This window comes from Corvus brachyrhynchos, unplaced genomic scaffold (assembly GCF_000691975.1).
Source record: "Corvus brachyrhynchos isolate BGI_N302 unplaced genomic scaffold, ASM69197v1 scaffold191, whole genome shotgun sequence".
Classification (NCBI taxonomy): domain Eukaryota; kingdom Metazoa; phylum Chordata; class Aves; order Passeriformes; family Corvidae; genus Corvus; species Corvus brachyrhynchos.
The window spans coordinates 1,551,442-1,577,422 of NW_008236487.1; the positions used below are offsets into that span (position 1 = coordinate 1,551,442).

General features: G+C 41.6%; 1 protein-coding gene across 1 annotated transcript in view; it reads left to right on the forward strand.

The window, feature by feature from the left end:
- The window catches only part of CACNA1C (calcium voltage-gated channel subunit alpha1 C), a 470,627-nt gene that overhangs the window by 281,881 nt on the left and 162,765 nt on the right, over positions 1 to 25,981 (forward strand). The window contains exons 6-7 of the mRNA XM_017726196.1: positions 16,257 to 16,418; positions 18,298 to 18,494. Coding sequence (XP_017581685.1) covers positions 16,257 to 16,418; positions 18,298 to 18,494 — 359 coding nt within the window. The remainder of the gene's footprint in view (positions 1 to 16,256; positions 16,419 to 18,297; positions 18,495 to 25,981) is intronic.

The window sequence follows — 25,981 nt, forward strand, 5'->3', positions numbered from 1 at the left end:
AGAGAGGGTATGAGCAAAAGGACCTAAGCCAAACCCTTCCCATGACAATGCAATGTCCTTCTGTCAGTGACACAGCAGCATGTAACTGACAGAGTACATTTTTGAGTTAAATAAGACCACAATTTTTAGGTGTGAATGCCTGGAGATAACTACCTTTATGTGTATTTAAATAATTAACTACAGCAAATAATTTTTCAAAGTGATACTTCTGTTTAAGTCCATGATTACTCTGAACTTAAGAGAAAATTGGGCACCTTCAGACTAGGTGGATGAAAAATTTAGACATTTTTAGGTTTTGATCTCTCTCATTGCAATTAGTAATCTACCCTGAAATTCTCTTTAAAATTTATAATGCTTTCTCAGTCCCAGCAGTGTTCTCTACCCCATATTTATTGCAGTGTTTTCTCATTATCACAGTATTTTTTATCCTTCTCCCAGGCTCTCTGGCATTAATCAAAATATTTCTTTGAACTTTGTAACAGGTAGCAAAGTGTCCTGCCTTTCCTTACAATGTCCTGGCAGATCTGAGCCATCCAGGTTTATATATTTGATGCCACATTCACCACATGTAACAGTGAAGATGAGAAGTAAAAAACACCCTGAGGGCTCTGTGGGGAGAGTAATGCACAAGGAAAGGTTTGCTCATTTGAGAGATGCTGGGGTGGCAAAGTCACCCAGTTGTCTTTGCTGTTAATTCACCATATTATTGCAGGTGGATGAAGCAAGGAAATCACAGGGGTGAGAGGACTGGATTTTTTTCCTGTCTAGGTGTTTTTGTGTGGGACACTGCCTTAGTATGTTGTGTGTGCTAAATTGCAGTCTGGGGGCTTTTTTTTGTGGAGAAGTGAGAGCAAAAGCTTTCAAATGCTTACAAGATGTTGAGGTTGTGGTCTGCATTTTCCACTAATGACTGTTCTTAACACTAAGACTGGCAATATCTTTCTCCCCCTTTTCAAGGAATATGATCTAATCTAATATTTGAAATCACAGGGGAATTCTGTCTATATGGGCTCATAATTCAGAGATACATCCCCCTGAAAGAAAAATATGGGGGGGACTTTTATAGCAAAATACAGAGTAACTTAGAGATTTTAAGACAGCACAGACCTGTCAGAACCACCATGGTCGTCTTCCTGATGTAAGACTAAGCAACTGCTCTATCTCATCTTTGATTCCAGGACTGGGAATTTGCTATTGAATGATTTATAGTAACATGGGTGTTTGATGCTTGTTGCCCATAGGAAGAGCTCTTAGTGCAGTGAGCTAGAGACTGGTACTGTTGCAGAGACTTTGTCTTCCACTACACCTGATTTGGAGGTAGTGCACTTAACCAGGGGGGAAGAGATTCAACATTTTCTCTCTTGCATAGTCCTTGTAAACCTGAACTATTTGAGAAGCCAGATTGAACTGGGTTTTGTAGTTAAAACATCTTCAGAGCCCCTCTACCTGGTGTGTGCAGAAGGCTGTGCCAGTAAGGAGGGATCAAGTACCAAGCAGAGAGCCCAGTTCCTGCTGCAGGCACTCTGCTCCTGGAACCTTCCATTCTGCCTGGACTGTGTAAAGCAGGGAGATCAAAATGGTGATTTTTAGTTACCCTCAAATGTTCTTTCCCAGGGAAAATACACTGTTCTCATCCATAGCATGATTCCAACTCGGGTTTGCCAAACAGCTTTGCTGGAGGGTGAGGACAGGACCTAGAGCAGCCCTAGATGTTGTCAGCTCTCTCTGTGTCTCAGTGTGCAGTGGTGACATTCACCCTAGTCCATCCCAGGCCTGGGATTGCCCTCCTCCTTCCCAGCCACTGAGACAGCACAGCTCAGTCCATTGCAATGATTCCCTTTTGCAGCTGTTGAAACAAGGCACTTTCAATGCAATTATCTGGTTTGCATTTGGCATTCTTCGCTTTTTTTATTTTCGGTGCCCAATCGAACATTTCCACCGTAATTTCTCATTATATTCTGCACTGTGAAAGAAAATTAACACTACTTTGTAGAGTTGAGGAAATAATGTAATTGAGGTAATAAACACAGGGAATCCAAGGAATCCAAAATGACTTCTCTTTTGATAACCATGTGTTTTTGGAATATGGCAAAGAAATGTGAGCTATTGACTGTTTCTGTATGTTGAATAGCAGGTATTAAGGAAATACTAACTGGCAGTAAGGAAGTCCACTTTCTTTTAAAATGTATATGCCTGTAGCAAAGTACAGTTGACAGGGGTGTCTTGCACGTGATTTGCATTTATTCACTGTCACTGGTGGAGCAAGGGACTTAAATTTGCCCTCCTGCTGCACGTGAGGTTATGCTATGAGCTGCGTACCAGGGGAGGATTGTGGCTTGCCTTCAGTGGGAGGAGAGAGCAGAAGTGGCCTGATCAGACCTCCCCAGGTGTGAAAGGTTTGTGGGTAGGAACTAAAGAATACAGTAAGCTTTGTAAGGAGGAAACAAGATACTTGGCAGTTTACTGCCACTGAACCTAGGAGATAAAAATTCTTGACAACACAGGGAACTACTTCAAACACTTTTAGGCAAAAATTGGCTTCCAAGTATTAGTTCTGCCTTACCTTTTGCTGTTGTTACATTAAATTATGTTAGTTTTTGCCAAGATCAGTTCCTTCCTTTTCTCTTGGGGTTCAGGAGCTGTAACAAACGTGCTCTCTGGCAGATTCCTGACATTCTCCTTCATTCTTGAACAAGACTTCTCAACCCTCTGTGCGATCTCTCTGGCACATACAGCACCGTGAGAGGACAAGTTGCACCACCTTTCCCATGTCCTTGCCTCGCTGTTTTTAATCTCAAGTAGCCAATTTGTTTTGCTTTCATTACAGATGGGGAGGGAGTGGATTAGAAAGGATAGAACAGTCTGAACCAAATGTCCTCATTAGGCTTGTTTCTTCATAGTTAACTGCAAACTCTACACATGCTTGCAAAGTCCTTTATTGCCTTAGGTCACCATTACTCAAGGGAATAATTTGATTCCAGTGTAGCATCTCCCTTAGGTAAAGATCATTCCTGTGAGTAGGGATTCACAACCAGGACTTTAAGCATGCTTCCTTTTGAGAGGTACAGCCTGCAGAATGATGTCATTTATGGCAGAAGAAGTTGACTGTGTAGCAGAAGCTAAAGAGGAGTTTATCTTGCTAAGGAAGATTACTCATAGAGGCACATTGTTGCTCCAATAAAGATTTCTCTCATATTTTAAGGAATGCCAATGAAAACAGAGAAATATTTATTTGATCTTGTCTATGAGCTCTTTTAAAAATAACACTGACTACAAGTGTACCCAATAACTGCCTCAGCCTCCATCCTACCAGTTACTGTGCATGCTGGCATGATCATTCAGCATGTCTTCACAACAGAAAAAATCCCAATATCCTAATGTGGGACCACATCAGGGTGTAGGCAGTCCCTTCCAAATCAAGAAAACAAACCCCATGCTGACATCAAAGAGCAGACAGGGAGATAGTAAAAGAATTCTCTCTTGGCTTAGTAAGAGAATTTCCAGAAGTGCTCTGGATGGATTGGTCATTTCTAGTACCTTCCATTCGTTCTTCAAGTAATGCCCAGAGTTCTCATTCAGCATGGGTGTCGGGCACAGGTCTGGGAGAGAGCCCATGCCATCAAGATGCTTGTCCTGAAGCATCTGAAAATCTAAGAATGCCATCTGCTGTCTCCTCAGAACAGTTTGCATTGTGTCTGTACTGGCTGTAGCTAACTGGTACCAGCAGCATCGTGTTGGGCTCCCAGTTGCTCGCTTGTAATTGCTGGCTGCTGCTGTCGCCGTGCTGGGCAAGGGAAGATTTTGCTGTTCCACATCAAAGTATTAAGGGTATGATCTGCTTTGGGTTTTTCTTACCTCCTCTCCCAGATGACACCTCTACTGCATCTGCTGTCATCCCAACAAGTTACAACAAATGCCACTGCATACTTTGATTTCAGTTGGCTGAATTTTCCATTGCTTAATCATTTAAGATCTTGTAAGCAATGATTTGAAGTGCTTTGTTCATTTTCTCTAAAGTAACTGTCTATTAATGTGTTGCTGACCTGATGGGACTTTCTAACATTCTCTTTCTCCTCCTGTCCCAAAGATGTGACTGACACACACACTGGGTAGCAGTTGACTCAGAAGCAGGACACAGGAGAGTTCATAGGATTTGCTCAGGACACAAGGTGGTGCATGGATGTTCTCTGGCATCATTTGAATTACTTCTGTTTGTCCAAGCCTTCCAAAAGCCTTGTTGGATGCCTGTGGTCCTTGTTGTGATTTCCACAGAGCATTATCAAAATATCAGCAAGGCACAGAGCAGCAGACCACTCAGACAGTGCCCTCGACCACTGGATGCATTTTAAGCTTGCCAGTAATTTTTTTTTTTTTAGTGATGATCTGAATTTATAATAACATTGCATCTTGGACAAATGCTATAGTAGAGAAAAAAACCAAAGCATGAATTAAGAGGAGGCAAAATGAGGAAATAATATTTTAAAATTTCAATGTCTACATAAATCTATTGGAGAAGTTCCCTCTTCTCTTGAATGCAGGTTTCTCCAAAATCAGGGGCTGCCTTCTGAGTTATGTCTGCTTGCTGTTACTGTGCTAGATGAGAGCACAGGCATGTTGGCTGGTATGAATAACTAAAACACTTTTCTGTGCTGAGGATGTTTGTTGACTGAACAAATAATTTTCTGTTCTGATCACGGGGAAGTATGGAAATGAAAGCCCACCTAACCTGCAGAGCCTCTTAAAATTTTATCTAACTTTTCTTTGTGCCAGGGAAAAGGGAAGGAGATCAGACATCTTTCTTAATCTCCCTTTTTTCTAGAAGCAAATCCAATTCCTGTTTAACACATGTAACAATAACCTATCCCATATGTGTGTTGCCCTTTGTTGCAACTATTTTTTATGAGTTGTTTGAGTGGCTATGCCTCTTATTTTTTCAGTTTTAGATTATCTTCTGTTGGTTTGTTCTGCCACATCAATCACAATTCAGAAAACATCTGCTTACCCTCTGCAAAGAGTCTTTTTTTTCAATTTCTGTACTGCTAAAGCTGCTCTACAGTTTTACATCAGAAGCATTTTTGACAGAATGTAGCTCACGGGATAAAAGAAATAGAAGAAATCATAAAAATTCTATTTTTGTCACTTCTTTTCATAGGCCTTACTAAATGTTGTTTTCTTCAGCAGTGGAAAGGGCTATAGAAATTCAATTTCTTTACAGGATTGCAAAACATCCTTTCTAAACTTTATTCAAGCATCTCATCTTTCAACCACACACCATCCTTGCAGGGGGCTAAGGCAGTGGTGTGAGAGCTGGGACATATCAATTGCTATACACCTTAGAAGTATAATCTGTTGGGGCAGTTTATTTTCTATTATTGCTTGCAAATTAAGCTAGCAGCTTATCTGACATTTCTCTCCTTTTTTGCATTGGTTGTTGGGTTTGGTGATTGGTTGGGGTTTTTTCCTTGTTCCTTGTTGTTCAGGACATTTCTTCACTTGGCATTTTTTTGTAGGTTGTTGCTGTACATTGATTTTTATTTGTATTGGAAATTACCAAAGGATAAAGTTCCTTTTAATCAGGTTTGATGTCTTGGTCAGAAATCAAACCATTGCATCCAGGTATGATTACATACAAGGTTTACAAAGGCCTGTTCTAAATCCAACAGTTACGGTTTTTAACATAAACAGCACCCAGTGAAAGAATTTAGCATTGAGTCTCACCCTTCCCCTCACTATGTAGGTGAAAATTTAAACTCAGCCTTTAGCCCACCTTTTGCTTTTCACACTCCCGTGCTGGGATTATTTCACTTTAAAGCTTTACTTTGGAGGGAGTCAAATTCCTCTCAGATTTATATTTGTATGTTTCTATATCTGTTAAGAATGTAATTTAGCTGTTCAGATTGCAGCAGGAGAGCCTTATGATTCTCTCTTGACAGGTTATTATATGTAAAAGGAAATTAAAAATAAATAAATGTTTAATAAATATTTAATTCCAGTGCATTCTAGCAACACATACCCAATCTGTGCAAAAAGCCTTCGAACTGTGCAAGTTGTAAAGCGAGTTGCAAAGAAAGTAAATACCAATAAAGAGCCATTCTTTTTTCTGACAAATACAACTTTGTGAAAACTGCAACCATTAATTTTTCTGTCCAAACATACTGGGGCTACCAAGTGAGCTAAAGGACGTTTCGCTTGTTATGTCAGAAAGCATTTTTTCCCCCCTAAAGCATTTATTATCTGATGTGTGCAAGCAGAGTTTTAAGTCTAATCAGGTTACTAATGTGGAAAAGAAAGCAAGCTGGAGTTTTAGGTGTTCTGAGATGGGACTGATTAACCACTGAGTTGATACGTCCCTAAATCCACTCCCTGTTCTTAAAACTAAGAGTCAAACTTGCTCAGATTTGTCTGGCCATGTGTTGTCCAGGATTTTGGCATCATACCATAAGTTTTTTATGAACAGCAATTTCAGTTGCTTAGATAGAGAAAACAAATACGTGCATCAAGACAGTAACACAGCAATAATCACCCTTTGTCTGGTTTGCATAAATTCTTTAATTACCTGATCAGGTAGCTTTCTATTGTGTGTTCTCGAAACTCTCCCAAAAACCCCTCTATGGCAGTGATTTGAAAATGTCACACTGTGCCTCTCCAGAGCTCAGTCCCATCGATGCTCATTAAGCACCATCCCAAGTTAAAAGGTGGGGTGAATTCTCCAGGGCTATATAGGCTAATTATTTGTCATATATACTGTGCTGTACTTCTACACAGTCATCTAAAGAGAAATTTTTAGACTTTATCCAACATTTTGTTGTAATTCTTCTATCACAAGTAGTTCAAACTTCGTGTAGCTCATGGTGTGCCACTTGTTATATGCTGGAGTGTTTAACCTGCAAGAAGATCAATTTTTCTCATCAATATCTTTTTCCCCATGTACTGCAAAACTGTAATCTTATCGTCCCTGGCTGGACTTCTACATTTACAGAATCCCTGTTAACATTTGTTATCTTTTAAGCTTTTGCCTTTTCTAAACCTGCTCACAAGTGATGAGTTAGAGCACCTGGAGAAGGACATCAAACAATTAAAATACTCTTTATCATTTGTAACACAGAAAGGAGACTAATGCCCACTGACCTGAGGAATTATGACAATAAACTGTAAAAAAATTTAACAATTTTATAAAGCTGTTTGTAACCCAAAAGCCATTAATCTTCCACTCAAATGATTGAGACCCAAGTGCTTTGAGCCCATTTCTTCTACCATGATGCTTTAGTACTTACAGGTTTTCTAAGTTCCTTGTTTGCAAAACTATTTCCTTAAGACGTGTATTCACTTTTCAGAGCTGCATACAAACAGCATTTGAGATGCTGAAACAAGGCTTTTCAATCACTGTCTCAGTTCAGAGCTTATTTAACTATTGGCTTGGGGTTTGTTTTTTAGGTTCACCTGTCCAGAGTGAAGGCAGTACAGTACATATGTAGACATATTCCTACACAAGTTTTCTGATTGAATCCAGTGGCACAGGACTAGACCAAAATTCCCCCCGTAAAGACTGTTCCCTGTCACAGCTGTGCTTGCACATGAAGGAGTTTAAAAAGTAGAAATGTGATGGGTCATTTCACTGAGAACTGGGGCAATCTTTGGGCCAGACTCTCTTTGGGTTTGGATAGCTCCGTAGAAAGAGGAGCCAAGAAAAGTTCTTCCTATCTGTGATCCTTCACAGTGGTTAAGAGTAGACAAAACCTTCACAGTGACCCCAAGAATGGTTTTTTCAGTCCATAATCATCTTGTCAGCACAAAATCAAAGCTATTTCCGGGGAAACAGTGACAGCTGATCCTTGCTGGCCTAGGAACTGCCAGGGCTCCTGAATGCCCTTTACCTGCCTTAACTTTAATCCATCTTTAGAAGTCCCTGTCTGGCAGAGAGTACTTGACCTCATCCTCCCCACTCTGTGTAAGAATATTTTGCAGCACCCTGTGGTCATTGTTCAAAACAGCCTCAGAGTTAGCTCACTGAATTTCATTTTGGTTTTGTTCAAGATGGCTTTTTTTCTGAAACGTGCAATTTTCTGTTGGCACTTAATTGCTGCTTTTCTCTCCATGCTCCTCCTCTATATGCAGGTAGCTGCACGGGAGGGACACTACACCATTTTGGGGTTGGTTTTTTTACATTTGAAGTCTGAAGGTCTTGCCTGGATCTCATCCTCAGCCGAACTGAGCTAAAATCAAATGGTTAGAGAGCAAGGCTGAACTTGCAGGAGCTACCTCATGAAGTGGAACTGAAAAGATGAACAAGGTCTTTTGGTCATCAAACAACTTTATAAGAAACTGGACACTTACATACTTTGAACGAAAGGCTGCTAAAAAAAGCTAAAGGCCCCCAGGAGGAGAGAGGGATGCTTCTATGAGAGGTAGAAGAGGTCTCTTCCAGCACAGAGTCAGGGAGCCTAAGCCATGTGTACATTTATCCAAGCATCCTCCTCAGGCAGCCAGAAGCTGGGCTGTGTGGCCACCCTGCTCAGGGCAAGCTGTATTTTCTGCCTAAGTTAGGTCACTCTGACAGGCAGAGGATACTCAAGCTGAACTGCTTCCCAAGAGAAAAGGATCCAGAAAGAAGAGCTGGGTTTTGTTGTGGCTTTTGGTTTTGTCCTGCTGATCCTTTCTCTCCTCAAAGGATGAGGCAAGGGTGGTGTTGCAAGACATGGCAAACATGAAACAATTGTGTTCACGTCCACATGCCCATTTGAATGAATCTCCTTGTGTGTGAGTATTTCAGTTTGAGAAATCAGTGAAGACACAGTTTGAAAATGCAGGAATGAGAACATTGTTAGCAGATGCCAAGACTTCCTTTTTTCTATTTTTTACAGCACGTGGTTTTGAATTGAGTGCTTGTACATGTTTAAATGGCATTGCCTACTCCAGAGTAGTCACCCTGCAGCTTGAACATTTTCTTTCCTATTTCTTTTTACATCAGCTAGTTTTCTGTCCTGTGCTGTGTCTTTCCTTACTATTCCAAGACCTTCCCTATTATTCTTGAAATAGAAATGACATCTGCAGCCCCAAGAATGCTGCACTACACCCACAGAATTTACTTTATCTAGCAATCTGCCACTAATATTTTGAGAATCCAGCAAGACAGAAAAAGACTACCTCCCCAAATTGCTATTGTACAGCTGTCCTTAAATGAACTGTGTCATATGAGTTCCCTTTGCAACACTGCTGAAGAAAATGCTCAATGTTTTTCTCACAAATCATTGTAGATGTACTTAGCTCAGATATCTTGCCATGACTGTGGACCTTTTTGTGCTAAAACTATCTGTTGTTTTCCAGTTTTCCTTTGAAATTGCTATAAAACATTTCATATTTATGAATATTTAATATTTTTCAATTTTCTTAGGCAATGTCTACATTTATTAAGTGATAAACCTCCACTTTGGGGAATATTACTGGTTATATTGCTTGTGCTTTGGAAATAGAACTGTAGTGGCAGTCTCTCTGTGTATTGTCAGAAATAAATGTGATTTGTGGGTAGGCCTGGCTCGTGGCTGGGGATGGTGCATCAGCTCCACCATTTCAGAGTGGTTCCCAGAAGTGATCTGACTCAGGCCCTATGCTGAGTCACAAATCCTCCCCTGCTTCCTCCTTGCTTGGACAGAGTAGTAGTTTTCTTCTGAACTGTATTAGCAGGAAAAGAATTGCTTCCCACACCCCTGGCACTGGCTGAAGTACAAAAATGTGTATTTTTGTGTGTATAGGGAAGCAGAGGTGGGATGGTCTTCTCTTTTCCCTTTATGCCTGCTCACTTCTAGAGGGTCATTTATGTGAGGCTGCGCCCACTCATACTCCTGGTTTAGGCAACCCTGTGGTGTAGGTAAAATATAGCCCTGCAAAACCAATGGAAGAACAGACTCAGGATATGCTTTCTCTGAAGACCTGGACTGCTAATATGATGAGAACAGGAACTGCCCTGTCCAGCAAACCAAGTTTGATCCAAAATTGAAGACACGGGAAACGTGAGATAGAGCTGTGCTTGGCAAGGTCTGAATGTCTTAAGGATATTTTAAGGTTTGCCTGCAGAACTCAGTCATGACTTCCAAGGCAGGCAGCAGGCAGAAGTGTGAGCCCAGAAAATGGGCTCAGGTGAAGGGATGGCTAAAAGTGAAAGGCGCAGTGTTTGGGTGCCCAAACGCACTGCCTGCCGAGCTCACGGCGTAGTGGCCCTTTGGCAAAAGGTGCATCCTCCCCTGCTTCCTCCTTGCTTGGACAGAGTAGTAGTTTTCTTCTGAACTGTATTAGCAGGAAAAGAATTGCTTCCCACACCCCTGGCACTGGCTGAAGTACAAAAATGTGTATTTTTGTGTGTATAGGGAAGCAGAGGTGGGATGGTCTTCTCTTTTCCCTTTATGCCTGCTCACTTCTAGAGGGTCATTTATGTGAGGCTGCGCCCACTCATACTCCTGGTTTAGGCAACCCTGTGGTGTAGGTAAAATATAGCCCTGCAAAACCAATGGAAGAACAGACTCAGGATATGCTTTCTCTGAAGACCTGGACTGCTAATATGATGAGAACAGGAACTGCCCTGTCCAGCAAACCAAGTTTGATCCAAAATTGAAGACACGGGAAACGTGAGATAGAGCTGTGCTTGGCAAGGTCTGAATGTCTTAAGGATATTTTAAGGTTTGCCTGCAGAACTCAGTCATGACTTCCAAGGCAGGCAGCAGGCAGAAGTGTGAGCCCAGAAAATGGGCTCAGGTGAAGGGATGGCTAAAAGTGAAAGGCGCAGTGTTTGGGTGCCCAAACGCACTGCCTGCCGAGCTCACGGTGTAGTGTCCCTTTGACAAAAGCTGCTAGCCCCTGACAATTGCCACGGCACTTCTGGTGTCCAGAGAGCTCCAAAAAGTGCATTGACTGCTTCAAGAGCCGGGCTCCTGGTTACTGAGTGTCCTTGCAAATGACGTAAATCGTAGTGTTGGTGGTCAGGAAGGCCCTGCTGAGGGCTGCTTTCAGGGGTTTCTGGAGCCTCTGGAGCGGGCAATCTCCGGGGATCTCTCACAGGACAGCAGTGGGAGCATCCTGCAGGAGGGGGGAACACCTGGGTGCTCCTGGAGCATTGCTCAGGACGTGCAGAGGGACAAGCCCTGTCCCACAGGGCGGTGCAGGAGAGGGGAGCAGCTCACCTGAGCAGGTGGGGCAGCCGTGGGGGGCAGGGAGGATCCTTTTTCTTTCTCTCTTTGATTTCATCTTCCCAGTCCCATCCCAGTGTCCCCAGTGGAAAGGGAAAACCTTTATTATGCCATTTTATGGGTTTGAGTTGAGGGAAAATTCCCCCTTTCCATCATCTTAAGGTTAAAATTGTAAAGGAATCCTGATTTTCCCTTGTTTTAAAGGTTTAAATTCAGGGAAAATCCTCTTTTTCCCAGTGTTTGGAGTATTTAAATAGAGGGGAAAAGGGCAGGAAAAGAGAGAGAAAAAAGGGCTAGAAACGTGAGGTGAAAACGGGTGGGAAGAAGGAGAGGGAAAAAGGGTGGGAAAAGAGAGAGAAAAAAGGGCAGGAAACGTGAGAGGGACAGAAGGACATGAAACCTAAGGGGAAAAGGGAGGGAAATGTGAGGTAATTGGGCACTCATGCATTAATTACTTGGGAATTTATGAACACCACTGTGCAACAAAGGAGAGAGATTGTCTTTTTGAGAAAAAAATCTGGCAGAATCAGTCCCAGAAAGATTTTTTTTTTTCAGGTCTGGGAGTTCACAACCTTGAAAAAAAGGCAATTTGGGTGATTCTAAGAATTTTCTTACTTTTATAGGCATGTCTTTCTCGAGAGGATTTCTGTATTAGCAAACCTACCGTTCATTTCCTTGGATATGTTCCACAACGCAACAATGCCAAGTGTATTTTAGCAGCTGGGTCTTTTTCTTGGGCCATCTTGCTAAGCATTGGTTGAAATCCAAAAAAGCTTGTAAGTACACAAGGGGATATGTAGGTAATCCCATTGCTTTAAGTGCAGACACTTACATGCTCAAAGATAAAGCACGTTCTTCAATAACTGCCTGAATCGATGAGACAGCAACCAGCCCCTCTTGTCATCTTCCTGAGAGAAAAGCACAGCATCAGATAATAGCTCTAAAACACCTGCAGCAGCTCGAAAAGTGCATTTCCCATGGCTTTGAGAAAGATCAATGTTACTTGATATAAGTTTTTTTTCTTTTTTCTTCCCTAGTCCCTCTTCTTCCCAGTTGTATTCTAAACTTTTGGGTTAATGCAGTCCTCTAGAGGCTAAAAAGGGCTTGACCTGGTATAAAAAGCAATGTTTTTCCCATGTAATAAATATTTAAAATGTTTTATCTGTGTAAATAAATGTTAAATTCTGTGAGCCCAGGGAATGGCATTAACGTCTTTTGCTTGCTGAAACATTTATGGAATCAGTGTCAGCCAACAGAACACAGCCAAGAGGATTTTGTTAAAGGTAAACTGGAGTGCTTTTAAAATAAATACGAAGAGTTGTTTAAGATCTTCAATTATTAACAGAAGAAAAGCGTGGGCTGGAATAGTGCAAACAATCCCTTTCGTTGCACTTTCCCTAATCCCTGTGCAGTTCTCTGGGCCCAGCCTGGAGCGAGCTCCTCAAGGCAGATGCTGCACCTTCACAGATGTCTGGAGAGAGCAGCACCACAAATAAGTAGACTTAAAAATATTTGAAAACCATTTATTTTTATATTTGCTTCTCAGGACTTAAGTTCAAGAGCCTGTGTTTATGGTTGGCCAGCGATGACATTGCCAGCCTCTGAAAACAGCACTGGAAAAATTCGGCTCTGCTGTAGAAAGCAGTTGTTGGCATCACCTCCTTTACATCCAGAGGCCAGCTCTGCAGTCTGATCAGGTCACCAGGCACTCTGATTTAATTATGATTATCAGCTGTACAGCTCATTGCTAGGAGTGCAAGCCTTACCTCCACGAGTGAGAAAAAAATGCCAAAGGTGCATGATGGTGTGAACACCTGTGTGGGGTGATACCTGTGTATTGCACCATGCAAAGATTAACAGCATACAGGAGTTGGGACAGAGAAACCATTCTTTTATAAGCTGAACTCTCTCTTCTTCCTCTACACAGAGAAAGAGCCCAGAAAAGTGTTTAGAATTCTCACCACTGGTTCGAAAAGTCTTTGTGACTGCTTATAAGGGGGTGGTTTGCCTTGGTTTACTCTGATCAGAAGTGCATCTGCACCTCTGCGGTTTCAGAGCACAGATTTGATGTGTTTTGAAGCGTGTGAGGTTTTTATTAAAGAAGTGACTCTGTTCCACCTACCCATGGCTCTTCCCCAGTCCTTTAATCCCTCCTCATCTGCTCTCCCCCTTGCCAGTACAATGAGTTATCCTGACTGTCTGGGCACGGTTCCTCGTACCACTCCTTGCAGCAGCTCTTTGTGTTGCACGTGGCTGCCTGACAGAATAAAGCAATTTGCAGGCAGCAGCTGTGTTGCAGCAAAAACCTGACAACAATGTGAGGAGCCTGGTGATGTGCATGGATCTCTTGCCTTTCTGCATTATACCTTCTGAGGGCATTTCTAAAGTCGCTGCACAGTCAGTGGTTTTTTATCTCTTAGAAACTCTCTGAATACTTTGCTGGTAATGTATTTAAGCTTGCTAATTATTAGAATCATCTGGATTTAAAACCAGGCTGCCCTAAAGGGATACTGCACAGCACACACACATCAATTCATGCTAACAGTATTCAGTACCTCGTGTCCTCTTCAACGTTGGCTTCTTATCATCAAGAAGCTTTTCTCTAATTAAGGTGGCTGAAGGTCCTGTACGTCTGCTGGTGGTACGTGTTCCCCTTGGCCATCTAAACATCATCTCAAGTTCGTGGTGCAAAGCTTTGTTTTCACAAGCACTGCTTTGTTAGCACGAAGGGCATTGGTTTGTGCAGATATTATCTTCTCTGGACATCTGTAGTAGGCTGAAGCACTTTCATGGCGTGGGTGTTAATGAAGCTGGTTTTAAAATGAGGGAGCTTTTCTGTTCATCTTTTGTCTGCCCTCAGTACCCTCTCAGGAGTACTGGGTATAACCTACAATGAATGCTAAAATTAATTAGTACTAATAATTAAGGGTAAATTACCTAAAACCTGGTATCAGAACTCTTAACCTCATCAGTTTGACTACGTTTTGGATTAACAAGACTCCTGAAATCACTGGGAAATGAGGCCTTTATTTGCTTTTGTGTAGGTTTATTTGAAGCGCCAAGTATTTCAATCTGCAAAGTTTGGCGGGGGGGAGGGGGTGTGTTTCAGATTTGCAGCCATCTGTAGTCTTTTAACTTTCTTGTACTGTTGTACCTTGTTTGGGAGAAGGTGAGACGTTGCTTTAATTTTCTGGGGAATGTAACATTCCTGACTGATGTAAAGAGTTGGAGCAATGGTGGTGTTGACTGCACTTCATTTTCTGTGCATATTTAGAATTAGTAGACTGAATGACGTGGGCATTTAGCGGAAAAGGTTGGCTGCTTCATGTAAGTACAGCAATTTTTTTTTTTTTCCTCCAGAGACATTGTTTATTGAGAAAAACACCCAGAGGCAACTGAGCAAGCAGAGTGGCCCACTCTTGTACAGGATATTTTGATCCTGTCAGTAATGCAGTTATTGTAAGAGTCTCTGTGGAAGCCCGAATGTTTCATGCTGAATGTCACTGCCTTTGGAGAGCAGCATATCCTTTGGATAGATAACTGATAACAGATAACTGAACTGCCTGGAGACACCTGAGAAAATGTTCTGACATCTGAGGGATGTTAGAATCCAGCCAGTATTTGCTAGCAGGCAGTGAGGGATGCTGCTGGCCAGGCAGCTGATGCCACATTTGATTACTTCTGCTGTGTTCCTTCATGGCTGTGGAGCAAAGGCAGTCTCAGCCTTAGCTGTGAACTGACAAGTGGATTGCCTACAAGGGAGAGGGCTTGTCAAGAGATGTGTCATCCTCATTTGAAAGTATTTAAATTATTTTTTTTAAAAAGGAAAAAAAGAAGAAAGTCTAAGATCTTAGATGATAGATTTTAAAAGTTATTAGTTATCACAAGCTCTCTCGGCAGATGTATAACAGACATTTGCAACCCATGAATCACATTTCTCAAAAATCACAGCTAATACCAACTTCTCTGAGGAGATGACAGCATTTGTAGGAGACACTAATGACTCCTGGCTCTCAGTCATTGCAAAATCATGAGCTTGTAATTGTTCTGATCTGGCTATTTGTAGATTATAGAGTTCTAGAGGTCTCTCAACACTTCCATCATTAATAACTTGCCAGTGATAGTGGTTGCTATCATTCCTACTCAAAGTGATAACTTTAAGATCTTTCTAAATGCAAATCCTTACTAAAGGCTTACAAGGCTGGCTTTATTCTTCTGGTTTTACAAAATGAGGAGAAGGAGACAGAGGCACACGAATCTGCAACTTGAGTCAAGTGCATCTGAGGGTACAGCTGCTCGGTGATTTAGAAAACTTGGCTACAAGTCACCTTCCCTGGGCCATTCTGGGAATGTTTGGCTTGCTCATGATTAAGACTTTCAACAGTCTCATACCTTAACAATCTTGTAATAATATTTTCTCATACCTATTTCTGGGCAACCTCTGTTAAAAGGTAACAGAGGGACAAAACCAGCACTGCTGATTCTGACTCTCCCTCTGTTGAGACTGAAGTTAGATGAAGTAGATGTGGAGCACAAAAAGGTCCTAAGAGGGCGGGGAGCTCTCATTCAGTATGGGTTTGGTGGTTCTTGAGCAGCTCACGCTCTGCCTGGGACTGGCTTGACTTCTGGAAGAGCCCAGCATCAGAGTAGGGACATGACTTCAGTTTGCCACCCCTCCCCATACGCTGGAGTGCATCTCTGTGCACCCCAGCACTTGCCCTCACGTGTGTACCAAGGTTCTTGTCCCTCTTCAGGCCTGGTGTTCTTTGTTTTTCTCGTGCTTTAACTCTCCTCAATACCGTGTGGGATATATTCCCTCCTCGGGGAGGGGCTCTTTGGTGACACGTAAGGTAATACCTGTTTCACTTTGGTCTGTGATCTGGGCAGCTGTGGGAAATTGTTTGCAATGCTGGGGATAGTCTGGAGGGAGGTGTTCTGTAAATGTACCTCTTTACATCATCAAGATGATGAGTTCAGGTGAGGGGAAAAGAAATAAAACTGAAACACTACTGTGCAATGTATAGCCTCTCTGAATTTTGTTCTCTTGCTGATAAGTGCTTCCTTCTGTTCTCTCTGCAGGTCTCCAGGTGGTTTTAAATTCAATTATCAAGGCTATGGTCCCTTTGTTGCATATTGCCCTGCTGGTGCTGTTTGTCATTATTATCTATGCCATCATTGGACTGGAGTTATTCATGGGGAAGATGCACAAGACCTGCTACCATGTGCAAGGGGGACTGATGGGTAAGAGGAACACACATATACCTACAGAGGCTTTCAGAGGGAGGCTTTTGTCATATGTAATAGAACATTTCTCCTGGCACAGGAGATGAGTGGCTGTTGCTCACTGCTTGTGGACTTCTCATGGGTTTCACAATTTCACCACTGCAGACTGAGCTACACAGGAGATGGCATCACAGAAATGAACAACTCATATATTTTATTATTAATTTCATATACAAGTGCATCTTTGTTTTAAACCAGTATTGTTGTAAAGGAAAATATCATTCAGGGCAGTACTTTTTTTTTTTTAAACACACAGGCTGCAACTGTATTTCTCCTGGCACAGGAGATGAGTGGCTGTTGCTCACTGCTTGTGGACTTCTCATGGGTTTCACAATTTCACCACTGCAGACTGAGCTACACAGGAGATGGCATCACAGAAATGAACAACTCATATATTTTATTATTAATTTCATATACAAGTGCATCTTTGTTTTAAACCAGTATTGTTGTAAAGGAAAATATCATTCAGGGCAGTACTTTTTTTTTTTTCAATCACACAGGCTGCAACTGTGGTTAGAAGTGCAACCAGAAAGAAAACAAAATTATATTAGTGGGACGAAAGTTTTTTCCATCAAATCCATCAGGAAAAAAACTTTCAAATTATTTGCAGAAAGAAATATTCACATTTCAAAACAATTCAATTGCATTGTCACTCATCTAACCATCTGTTCATTTTCATTTGATTTATTGATCTTGAACAGCATCTATTTCTCATGTGGTGGTGGGTGCTAATGCCTAGGACCCAGTTCAGCTCATAAGAAAATATTGAACGGCAGAGAATTGTTTCAGAAGTTTTGTATTTTCTGCTTTTATAATGTTGGCAGATTTCATTTTCTGGAAATGATGCTAGAACTATAATGCACTGTCACTCTGGTTTGCATCTTTAAAGTGGGTTTATTTTTCTCCATTCTGTCTGGAAGTATTTACATTACAGCATCTAATTCTGATATTACTGTTTCTGGCATTCTTCCGTGATCAGAATGTGATCACAATTTTGGAAAATTACATTTTTTTACCACGTAAGATGAGAAACAAACATAATTACCCCCTCCCTTACACATATGTACATTCCTGCACCTGTTAAAAATGTAGCACTAAGCTCTGAAATCTGTATATTTTTAAAAAATCACACTGCAGAAGTTTTTGTGCTTATAACAATGTTTCCTTGAGCATTCTGTATATACCAAAGTACTTAGTTTGCTTTGTTGTATAGGTTCTCAGATCTTTGAAAACACCTGTACAGAATAAGGGGTGGATAATCAAGCAGCAGTCTTACAGTTTCTGAGTGCCACTGGGCTACTGATAAAATGCCACACATCATCGAAATGCCAAAAGAGCAGAGCTCCAGACACTCTCTGCTGTAATTCAGCAGTGGCCTGGTGCCACATGAACCTGTCTCCAGAGCACTGGAGCCTGTCTGCTGCAGGGGCTCAGCCTCCCTCAGCAGTGCCAGTCAGTGCTGCACTTCCAAGACTAACCCAGATGCCAGGTGACTGCAGTAGGAAAATGCTGGCCATGACACACAGCCTAATGAAACATGAGAGGCTTGATCTAATGTTCCCTGTCATGTTGAAAGGCATGAATTCTTCCTCGCAGGAGGGTATGCTTTGGAAAAAAAAGAAGTTAATCTCAGTTTTGACTATAAAATTTGACAGCTTGGCTATTATTTTTTACAAAAAGAAAGCGAAGCGCGGCAGTGAGCAGTTGCCTGTGTATTCCTGAGAAATCTGTCAAACTCCCTGCAAAACACACTTGTTAAAATCTGATATCCTTCACTTGCTTATCAGTGTGTCAAGTGGTTTTCTTCAGCTGTTTTTTCCCCCTTCTCTCCTTTAAGATACCCCTGCGGAAGACGATCCGTCCCCGTGTGCCCCCCAGTCTGCCCACGGGCGGCAGTGTCAGAACGGCACCGAGTGCAAGGCGGGCTGGGAGGGACCTAAGCACGGCATTACCAACTTTGACAATTTTGCTTTTGCCATGCTCACGGTGTTTCAGTGCATCACCATGGAGGGCTGGACAGATGTTCTGTACTGGGTACGTATCCGAAAATGACAAGCTGAGAGTCCTGCTTGTGCTCACAGCTATGTTGGAACCTGGGGGCTTTAGCTTTCTTGCTCATTCTCTAGAGTGAAGGCATGGTTGCTAGCATGGAGCTTGAATTAACTTGGCTTATTGTTAGGTAAAATGGGAGGGGTTACCTGGTGCAATGAAATCAAATGTAAATGTTGACTTTCCATTGATATTTTAATTTTGAATGACAGCAGATGGCTTATTGATTTGAAAGTTCACAATTTACCTTGGTTGAGCAGAAAGTCATTGAAAGACCCTCTCTGCAGGACTGAAACATCTCATACATCTCCAGATTACTGATGTAGAAGTATTTGTGCTCTACCCATGGCATTTATGTTCCAAAGGCATTGCACTGGTCAGCTCATAGGTTTTATAGGAAAGGCCTCACAAATTCCAGCAGTACTTCTGATTATGACTTTTTTCATAGAAGAATTTATTCTAATGCTATTAGCTCTGATACCGGTATCAATCATGGTCCCGTGTTTAGCCAAAACATGATATTGTCTTTAACGTAAATGGAGTCTCATCTTGTCCTGTACCCTAATTCTGGACATTTCAGCAGCTTTAGTTTATACCTTTTAATTCCTAATGTATTGGGAAATTCATTGCAATACAATTATACTATAGGAGTTAATATCAGGTTCAGCTTTCACCAGTAAATCATATATAATAAACAAGTTTCTGGATGTAGCTCTGGCCATCAGCTTTTGCAGCAGTATTTTATGACCCAGGACCTTCATTCACACACAGCACAGTCCTGTCTGTACAAGGCTAAACCAGACTCTCACCAGCTTGTGAGTCTGGCGTGTCATGAGACTTGGTTCTCCAGGATGGTAGGGTGTGTTAAAACACACGGTGCAGTTTAACTCAAGAAGGCTCAAAGCACACAAAAGGGTAATCTGGACTGAGGCAGCTTACACTGTTAGTCAACATCAGCTTTTCTCCTAAACATGAGCCTGAAGCTGCCTTCTACCCACCAGTGATTTAGAGTTTACAAGATTTCCCTTTGAAGATTTAGCTTATCTGCCAAGGATGGTCTCTGTGTGGAACAGTTAGAAGTTGTCTATCTTCTTAAGCTTAGAGTAAAATAGTGACTAAAGCTTCCTTCTAATGTCTGAGATAAAGGGTAGAGATCAAAACACGAGGGGAGTCTGGGTCTGAGAGAAAAAAATTGTCATTACTAGAAAAGATGTTATAAATTAATAAAATAATAAAGAGCAGAAGTTAAAGTCTAGAGAGAAAATGGGAAAAACTTCTCCACTTCTCCACAGTCCAAGTATGGCTACATATAGTATACCTGTCTTTTTAGCACATTTATCTCACATTTCTCTATGCTGTGTGTGACTGAGAGGATTTATTTACAGGGGAAGTGGGAGAGAGTAAATGATACCAGAAAAAGACATGAAAATAGTTTTGGCCCTGCATACCATTCAGTATTGTGAAACCTCTCCACAAGTTATCATCAGTTTCTCCAAAGACATGTGCTATGAAAGACCCTTCCAATTCCCACCCTTTAAGGGCCCATGTGTCATTTTCATGACTGGATATGAACCACGCTTAATTCATTATCAGTTATCTAATAACAAGAGCCAAAAGCATATACTCGCTTCCAAATGATTTTCTACTATGACTGCAGCAGACAGTCTGATTTTTATGGTGTCCCTTCAGCAAACTGGGTTTTGGTTGCTGGCTTTTGTTTGGTATTCAGTCAGGTTTTTTTTTCACTGATTTCCTGAGCTGTCCTTTTTTTTCTTTACAGACAGTACGGTGAACTTAGACCTGAAATTAATACAGATCAATGGTCATTATTTTTAGGGGCATGCGTATCGTGAGCCTTTTAGATTATGGCATTGTTAGAATGCTTGCTTTGGAAAGAGCAGAAATATTTGTTATCATCAGTTCCCAGTTATTCCTAGACAAGACTACAAAAGATAAGAGTTATCACTGCAGAAAAAAGTGTCAGTAATTGAGGAGGAGGAAATTTATTTCATAAAGAAAAAAACCTATCACCTATGTTTAAAGACCATGAAATACAAAGTTTGATTAAATACCTGAACACCTGAGCTGGCGGACATTCTTGGTTAAGCTGCTGGAAACAATCCTAAAATACTATTGTCCCATATGACTTTTTCCTCTCTGTGCTATACTGACAAAGCAGTCAGAGTTCAGCTCTGATCAGTGTTTGCCATATGGTAAGGAGGTATCTGAGGTGTTTCCTCCTGCAGAGGGGTCTGTGCTGTGCTGGGGACAGGGGTTGCTTGGGCATCTACTACAGGGCACACCTAGGAGAAGCACTGTTGCTTTAATGTTTGTATGTAGAAACGGTCTCTAAACACTCACACTGCGATTTTGTCATTTCCAACCATATCTATCGTGGTTTATACAGTAAGATCTAGAGTCCATGGCAAGGGCATTCCAGCTTAGGTTAGCCAGATCAAAAGGAAGAGTACTCTGGAGAGTAAAGAATAGAAAAGACGCAACGTTTCAGTTGCCAAAGGAAGAATTTTACTAAGTGAGGTGGGATACAAATATCTACCTTAAATTTACTGTTAGCCACTGTTTCCTTAGTGCAGTCTGACTCATTCATAACTTAATTCCCTGGTCTTTGCCTTTTTGGCTGAGGAAGAGAGGGCTTGTCATAGACAACCCATTGGGAGGTGCATCTCCACAGGGTGCAGAGATAGGAGGCTATTCTCTTCTCAGCTCTGAAAGACCTCCTGGAACCACAGTGAGGTCACTGAACTTAAAATTTGCTTTATAAGGAAGTAAATCCACACAGTTATTTAAATTAGAAATATAGTGTTTGTTGTCCATTTTACACTAAAAGTACAGATTAAAAAACAGTGTAGGAAAATTTTGTCAGCAAATTGGACAGTTTTGCAGACAAAAATTTTAGGTGGTGATTTTCAGAGGTCATTCATTAAACTTAACAATGTAAGATAATGGGCTAATATTTAAAAGTGCTGAGCATTCAGAGTTCAAGCAGACTACCAAGTTCTTAACTCCTCTGCAATTCAGGGTAGATAACAAGGTTTCAATCTGGGGTCCTGCTGGGGTCAATGGCAAAATTCTCATTAATTTCAAAAGGTCAGGATCTCACTTCGTATTTTGCAAAATCTTGACCATGCTTGACCATGTTGAGATTTCCCACATGCAGTCATAGTACAACATGAGGACTTACAGATGCCTGATCAGGGCCTTGGTATCTGTTGAGATTAGTCTTCCAAGGACATACATGTGGATGCAGAGGGTTTTCTTTGCTCTCTTCTTAAATCTGAAAATATGTGCCTGACCTAAAACTCAGCAGAACAACAGATGAAACTCTGGGCTGAATTACTTGGCTGGAAGTGTCGAGACAATGGAGCAATTCCCTTGCTTTGAACTTTTCTATAAGTGTTTCTCAAATATATCTTCTTATTTTCTAAAAAAAAAAAAAAATCAACAACCCGACTTTCGAAAGATACCTAGATCTCTGCATTCCTCTCAGTGGGAATGGAGGAAGCTTAGCACATTTCAGCATGTTGCCCTGAAAAATATAGTAGTCATTTCATGAAGCCAATGTCTGTCCTGTGCCACAGTTTGCAAGGTTGAAGCTGCATGATTAAAAGTCAGAAAGCTGTGTGACCTCCCACAAGCCCTAGACTCCTAATCCACTTAAGAGCTCTTCAAATTTTAACTTCAGTTTCCTGCTTCCTTCTTCATGCTTCCTGGTGCAGGCTTTTCACCTGTGTGAAGCCTGTCTCCTCTCTCATGGAATACTATTTCCCAGCCTGTGATCCACATCCTCACAAAAAGATAATCAGAGACAGGAAAGCAATAAACTTCTATTCCCTAGGAGGACTTGGCATCATTAAGATCAATACACTTTCCAATCTCCCCTCTCTCTCTCTTAGCAGATAAGACTTTGAGTAGATCGGCTTCTTTTGAAATGAGAAAGAAAAATGTTAGGGAAAACAGTTTGACACTGCTATCGTGGAAAGTAGGGTAATTACTTTAAAGGAGCCAAATTTTTGATGTGAAATAACTGTATTGGACAGGATGAAAATCTGTGCAAAACAGCCTTGTTGACTCTTCACTGAACAATTGATCTTTGTTGAAGGGAGCGTTAAGTGTGCTGCCTCAGTCTTACAAGCTCCTCCAGTACTGCCTCAGTCTTACAAGCTTTTTTGGTCCCATGCCAGGTGCCTTTGCCTCATGGGCAGCCAGTCCACAGAACCATTGAGTAGACAGACACCTCTCGTGATAGATCACATTTTAACTTTTCCTAAGCCTTGTAGAATAATTTGAGGATATTATTCTCAAAACTCTCCTTAAAGTATCATCGGCCAGCATTAGCAGCTCACTTGGTGCAGGCACCAAGGCCCATTTCTGAAGACTCATCCTTCTTGGAAACTTCCAGCAGCAGATGAAAATCCAAATGTTGCAAATTGAATCATTTGGTATTTTGTAATCGGTCTCTGCTGCAGTCCATTATTTTGTATTGTCTTGTTGACTAAGGAGGAAAATTAATCTCTGTGCAGTTTATAACACAGTGTTTAAATATTTGTAGGCCTTTGTTGTCTTCACTTAATCTTTTTCTAATTGGAGGAGATTCAGTTCTTTCAACCTTCCCTAATGGATCTTCGTTTTAATTATTTTTAATCAGTTTGTTACTGTCCTTCAGGGGAAGCTTTGTTTCTGAGTTAAATACAATTTGGCCAGCACCCTGTCTCTAGAAAGGTTTTCATCTTTGTGTGAAATGTGCTCTCTGCAGCTGGAGACCTGTGACACTGCATGCAAATCTGTCCACTGCAGCCTGAGTTTTACATGCCTGGTCTCTCCACTGCCCTGCATCCAAGCAATTGTACATATAAATGAGAACAAAGCACAGAGAAATTGCTAAACACAACCACAGGTTGTATTGGGCTGTTCACACTGCTGGGTAGTGGAGAACCTGGTCCTGAGTTGTTCTGCTTGCCCCTTACAGCTTGAATTCTAGGATTGAGTGACTCTGCTTGATCTGCTTGAAGATTATTAATAATGAGCAACCTTGAGCCTGCCATCAGTTTTGGAGTCTTGGCTTTGACCCATCTCATTTGGACAACACTTCAGAATACTTGGTCGAGCCTCTGAAAATAACACGCAGTGCCTCCAGGAACAATTTACCTCAGGGTTCTAAGTGTAAGCTAAAGAGTGTGGTATTATTATAGATGGACTAAAGCCAAGTCTGGGTGAGATCCAGGGCACTCACCTGTCGCTGGAAGAGATGCCCAAACTGGCATGTAATAACTTGACTCCCTCAGATGTAAAAAATGCTTGTTAGTCTTCCCCAGCCCCTAGGCAAGAAAATGAGTTAATAGTCTAAAACAGAGCAGTAGAGCCACCCCAGTGTAGTGAGAGACACAACGCAGTGAGATTGAGTCAGTGCAAACCTTCAGGAGCATCACATCCCCAGGGACACCAGAGAGAAACATATGTAGATGCAGTGGGTTAAACAGGCTGTCCTGGAACTTCCCTCCAGCTCTCAGTCTTTGTGATCATGCTTTCAAGAGTCGCTTAATCAGCTTGAAACACGGGCTTACAGTCACCCTTACAGTTCCCATCATGAAGTCAAAATGGAACAAATTGAACAACAGATGTAATTTACTTTGCTGACAGCATTGACAGATCCTGTGAGCTTTTCTCACCCCCCCTCCTCCAGCCTGTTGCAGCCAATGAGGAAGACGTGAGAAATTCAGAGATATTGCCACAAAGTGGAAGACATTAAACGCAGAGCTACAACCCCCAATTTTCGCCAGCTGTGTTTTTCCTTCTAACCCTTTATTCTTGCAGCACTTAAGCTTGAATTAGAAAGGCTTTCCACAAAAGAGAATGATCTGATTCTAAGAATATATCTGTCTACATGTTTCCATGTTGTTTATTCCCCATCCACCTCCGCCCCCTCCAAGAAAATGCTGGGCTTTTATTGTTGTGGGGTTGAGGTTTTTTAATCATCTTTTTGGCAGGGGTTTGCATGAATGTGAAAAATTTACAAAGAATAAGCACGCAACTATGAGCAACCCATCACTGTGATTGCAGAGGTTATTTCATCTCCATCTGCTGTAGCAGTGGTGGGTAAGGGGAGAGGGCCTATAGTTCAGAGCACTGAAGGGCCACAGCATTAATGCACCGAAAAAGCAGTTTCCACATTTAATTTGCATAAATGCTGACCTCAGTCTGTTTTCCTTTTCCTCGTTGACAACTGCACATGCAGCTGTGATGGTTGCTGTAGTGCTGACTTACCAATGAGTAACAGCAGTGACTTACTTGTTGGCACCTGCCACAAAAACCTGCTGCTGAACGTGTGTTCAGTACACTTGTTGTGTGAAACAAAGTTTTTATGAGCCCTTCAGAACTCAACTTTGGACTGCTCAGCCCTCTTCCTCTATATGAAAAGAAACTCTCCATTAAAAATAAGCTTTTTTGGGTTGGTTATGGGAGGTGTTAATAGAGACCCTCTGCCCAGTGCTCCTGTGTGGGAAGGACCTTTTTAATAGCCCTGTCTTTCTGTTGCCCTTTCACTTTTCTTTCTTCTTTTGTTCTTCTTTAGACTGTATCCTAATTGCTGCTGTCTAATCACCACAGAGACCTTTCTTATCTTTAATCTTTTGTCCCAGAGCTATAAAATTAAGAGCTATACTACTGGGACGTTTATACATGATTTAGGATTTTGAGTGCCTCTGTTTGTGGGTGCACTGCTTGAGCCCTACCACCAGTTTTGTCAAGAAATGGTGATTGGTGGCTTCTGAAAAAATAATAATCAGATTTGTTAGCTGTGGACTCATATCTACTAGACAAATTCACAACTAATAGACAGGTTCATTATCTAGATTGTGGGAAAGGAAAAGACAAAAAATATGCCCAAGGTCAGGACACAAGTTATGTCTCTAGAACTATTTATTAAATTAATGTTTATTTGGAGTTTAACTTGTTTCAACATCTTGCTTTTAAGACAAAGGGTGTTAAAATTAAACCTTCACCAGTCTTACTGTGAATTTTAAGTCCTTCCTGCCTGCAAAGAGAATTGGTCCATTAAAATTGGCTTTATCCATTGATTTCAGAGGGATTTCTGCCTGGGCAGGATTTGAGGGCTCAGTATGATGAGTGGTCATGCCATCATAAGTGTAGTTTATCTGCACCCATGGCCCACTCTACAGCTGTCTCCTTGTGATTCCAATCCTCTGAACTGCACCCAAACTGGGGACCTAAAAACAATATTGGGCTCATCTTCTGAAAGATACAAGAAGACCAGAAGTAGAAAATGAAGGGTTTAGAAGTCAATCAGAGGAATCAGTCTTCCTACAGGGAAGGACTTGTGGGTTTTGGTGGATGAGAGGCTGGACCTGGCAATGTGAGTTTGCAGCCCAGAGAGCCAACCATGTCCTGGGCTCCATCCAAAGCACTGTGGGCTGCAGGGGAAGGAGGGGATTCTG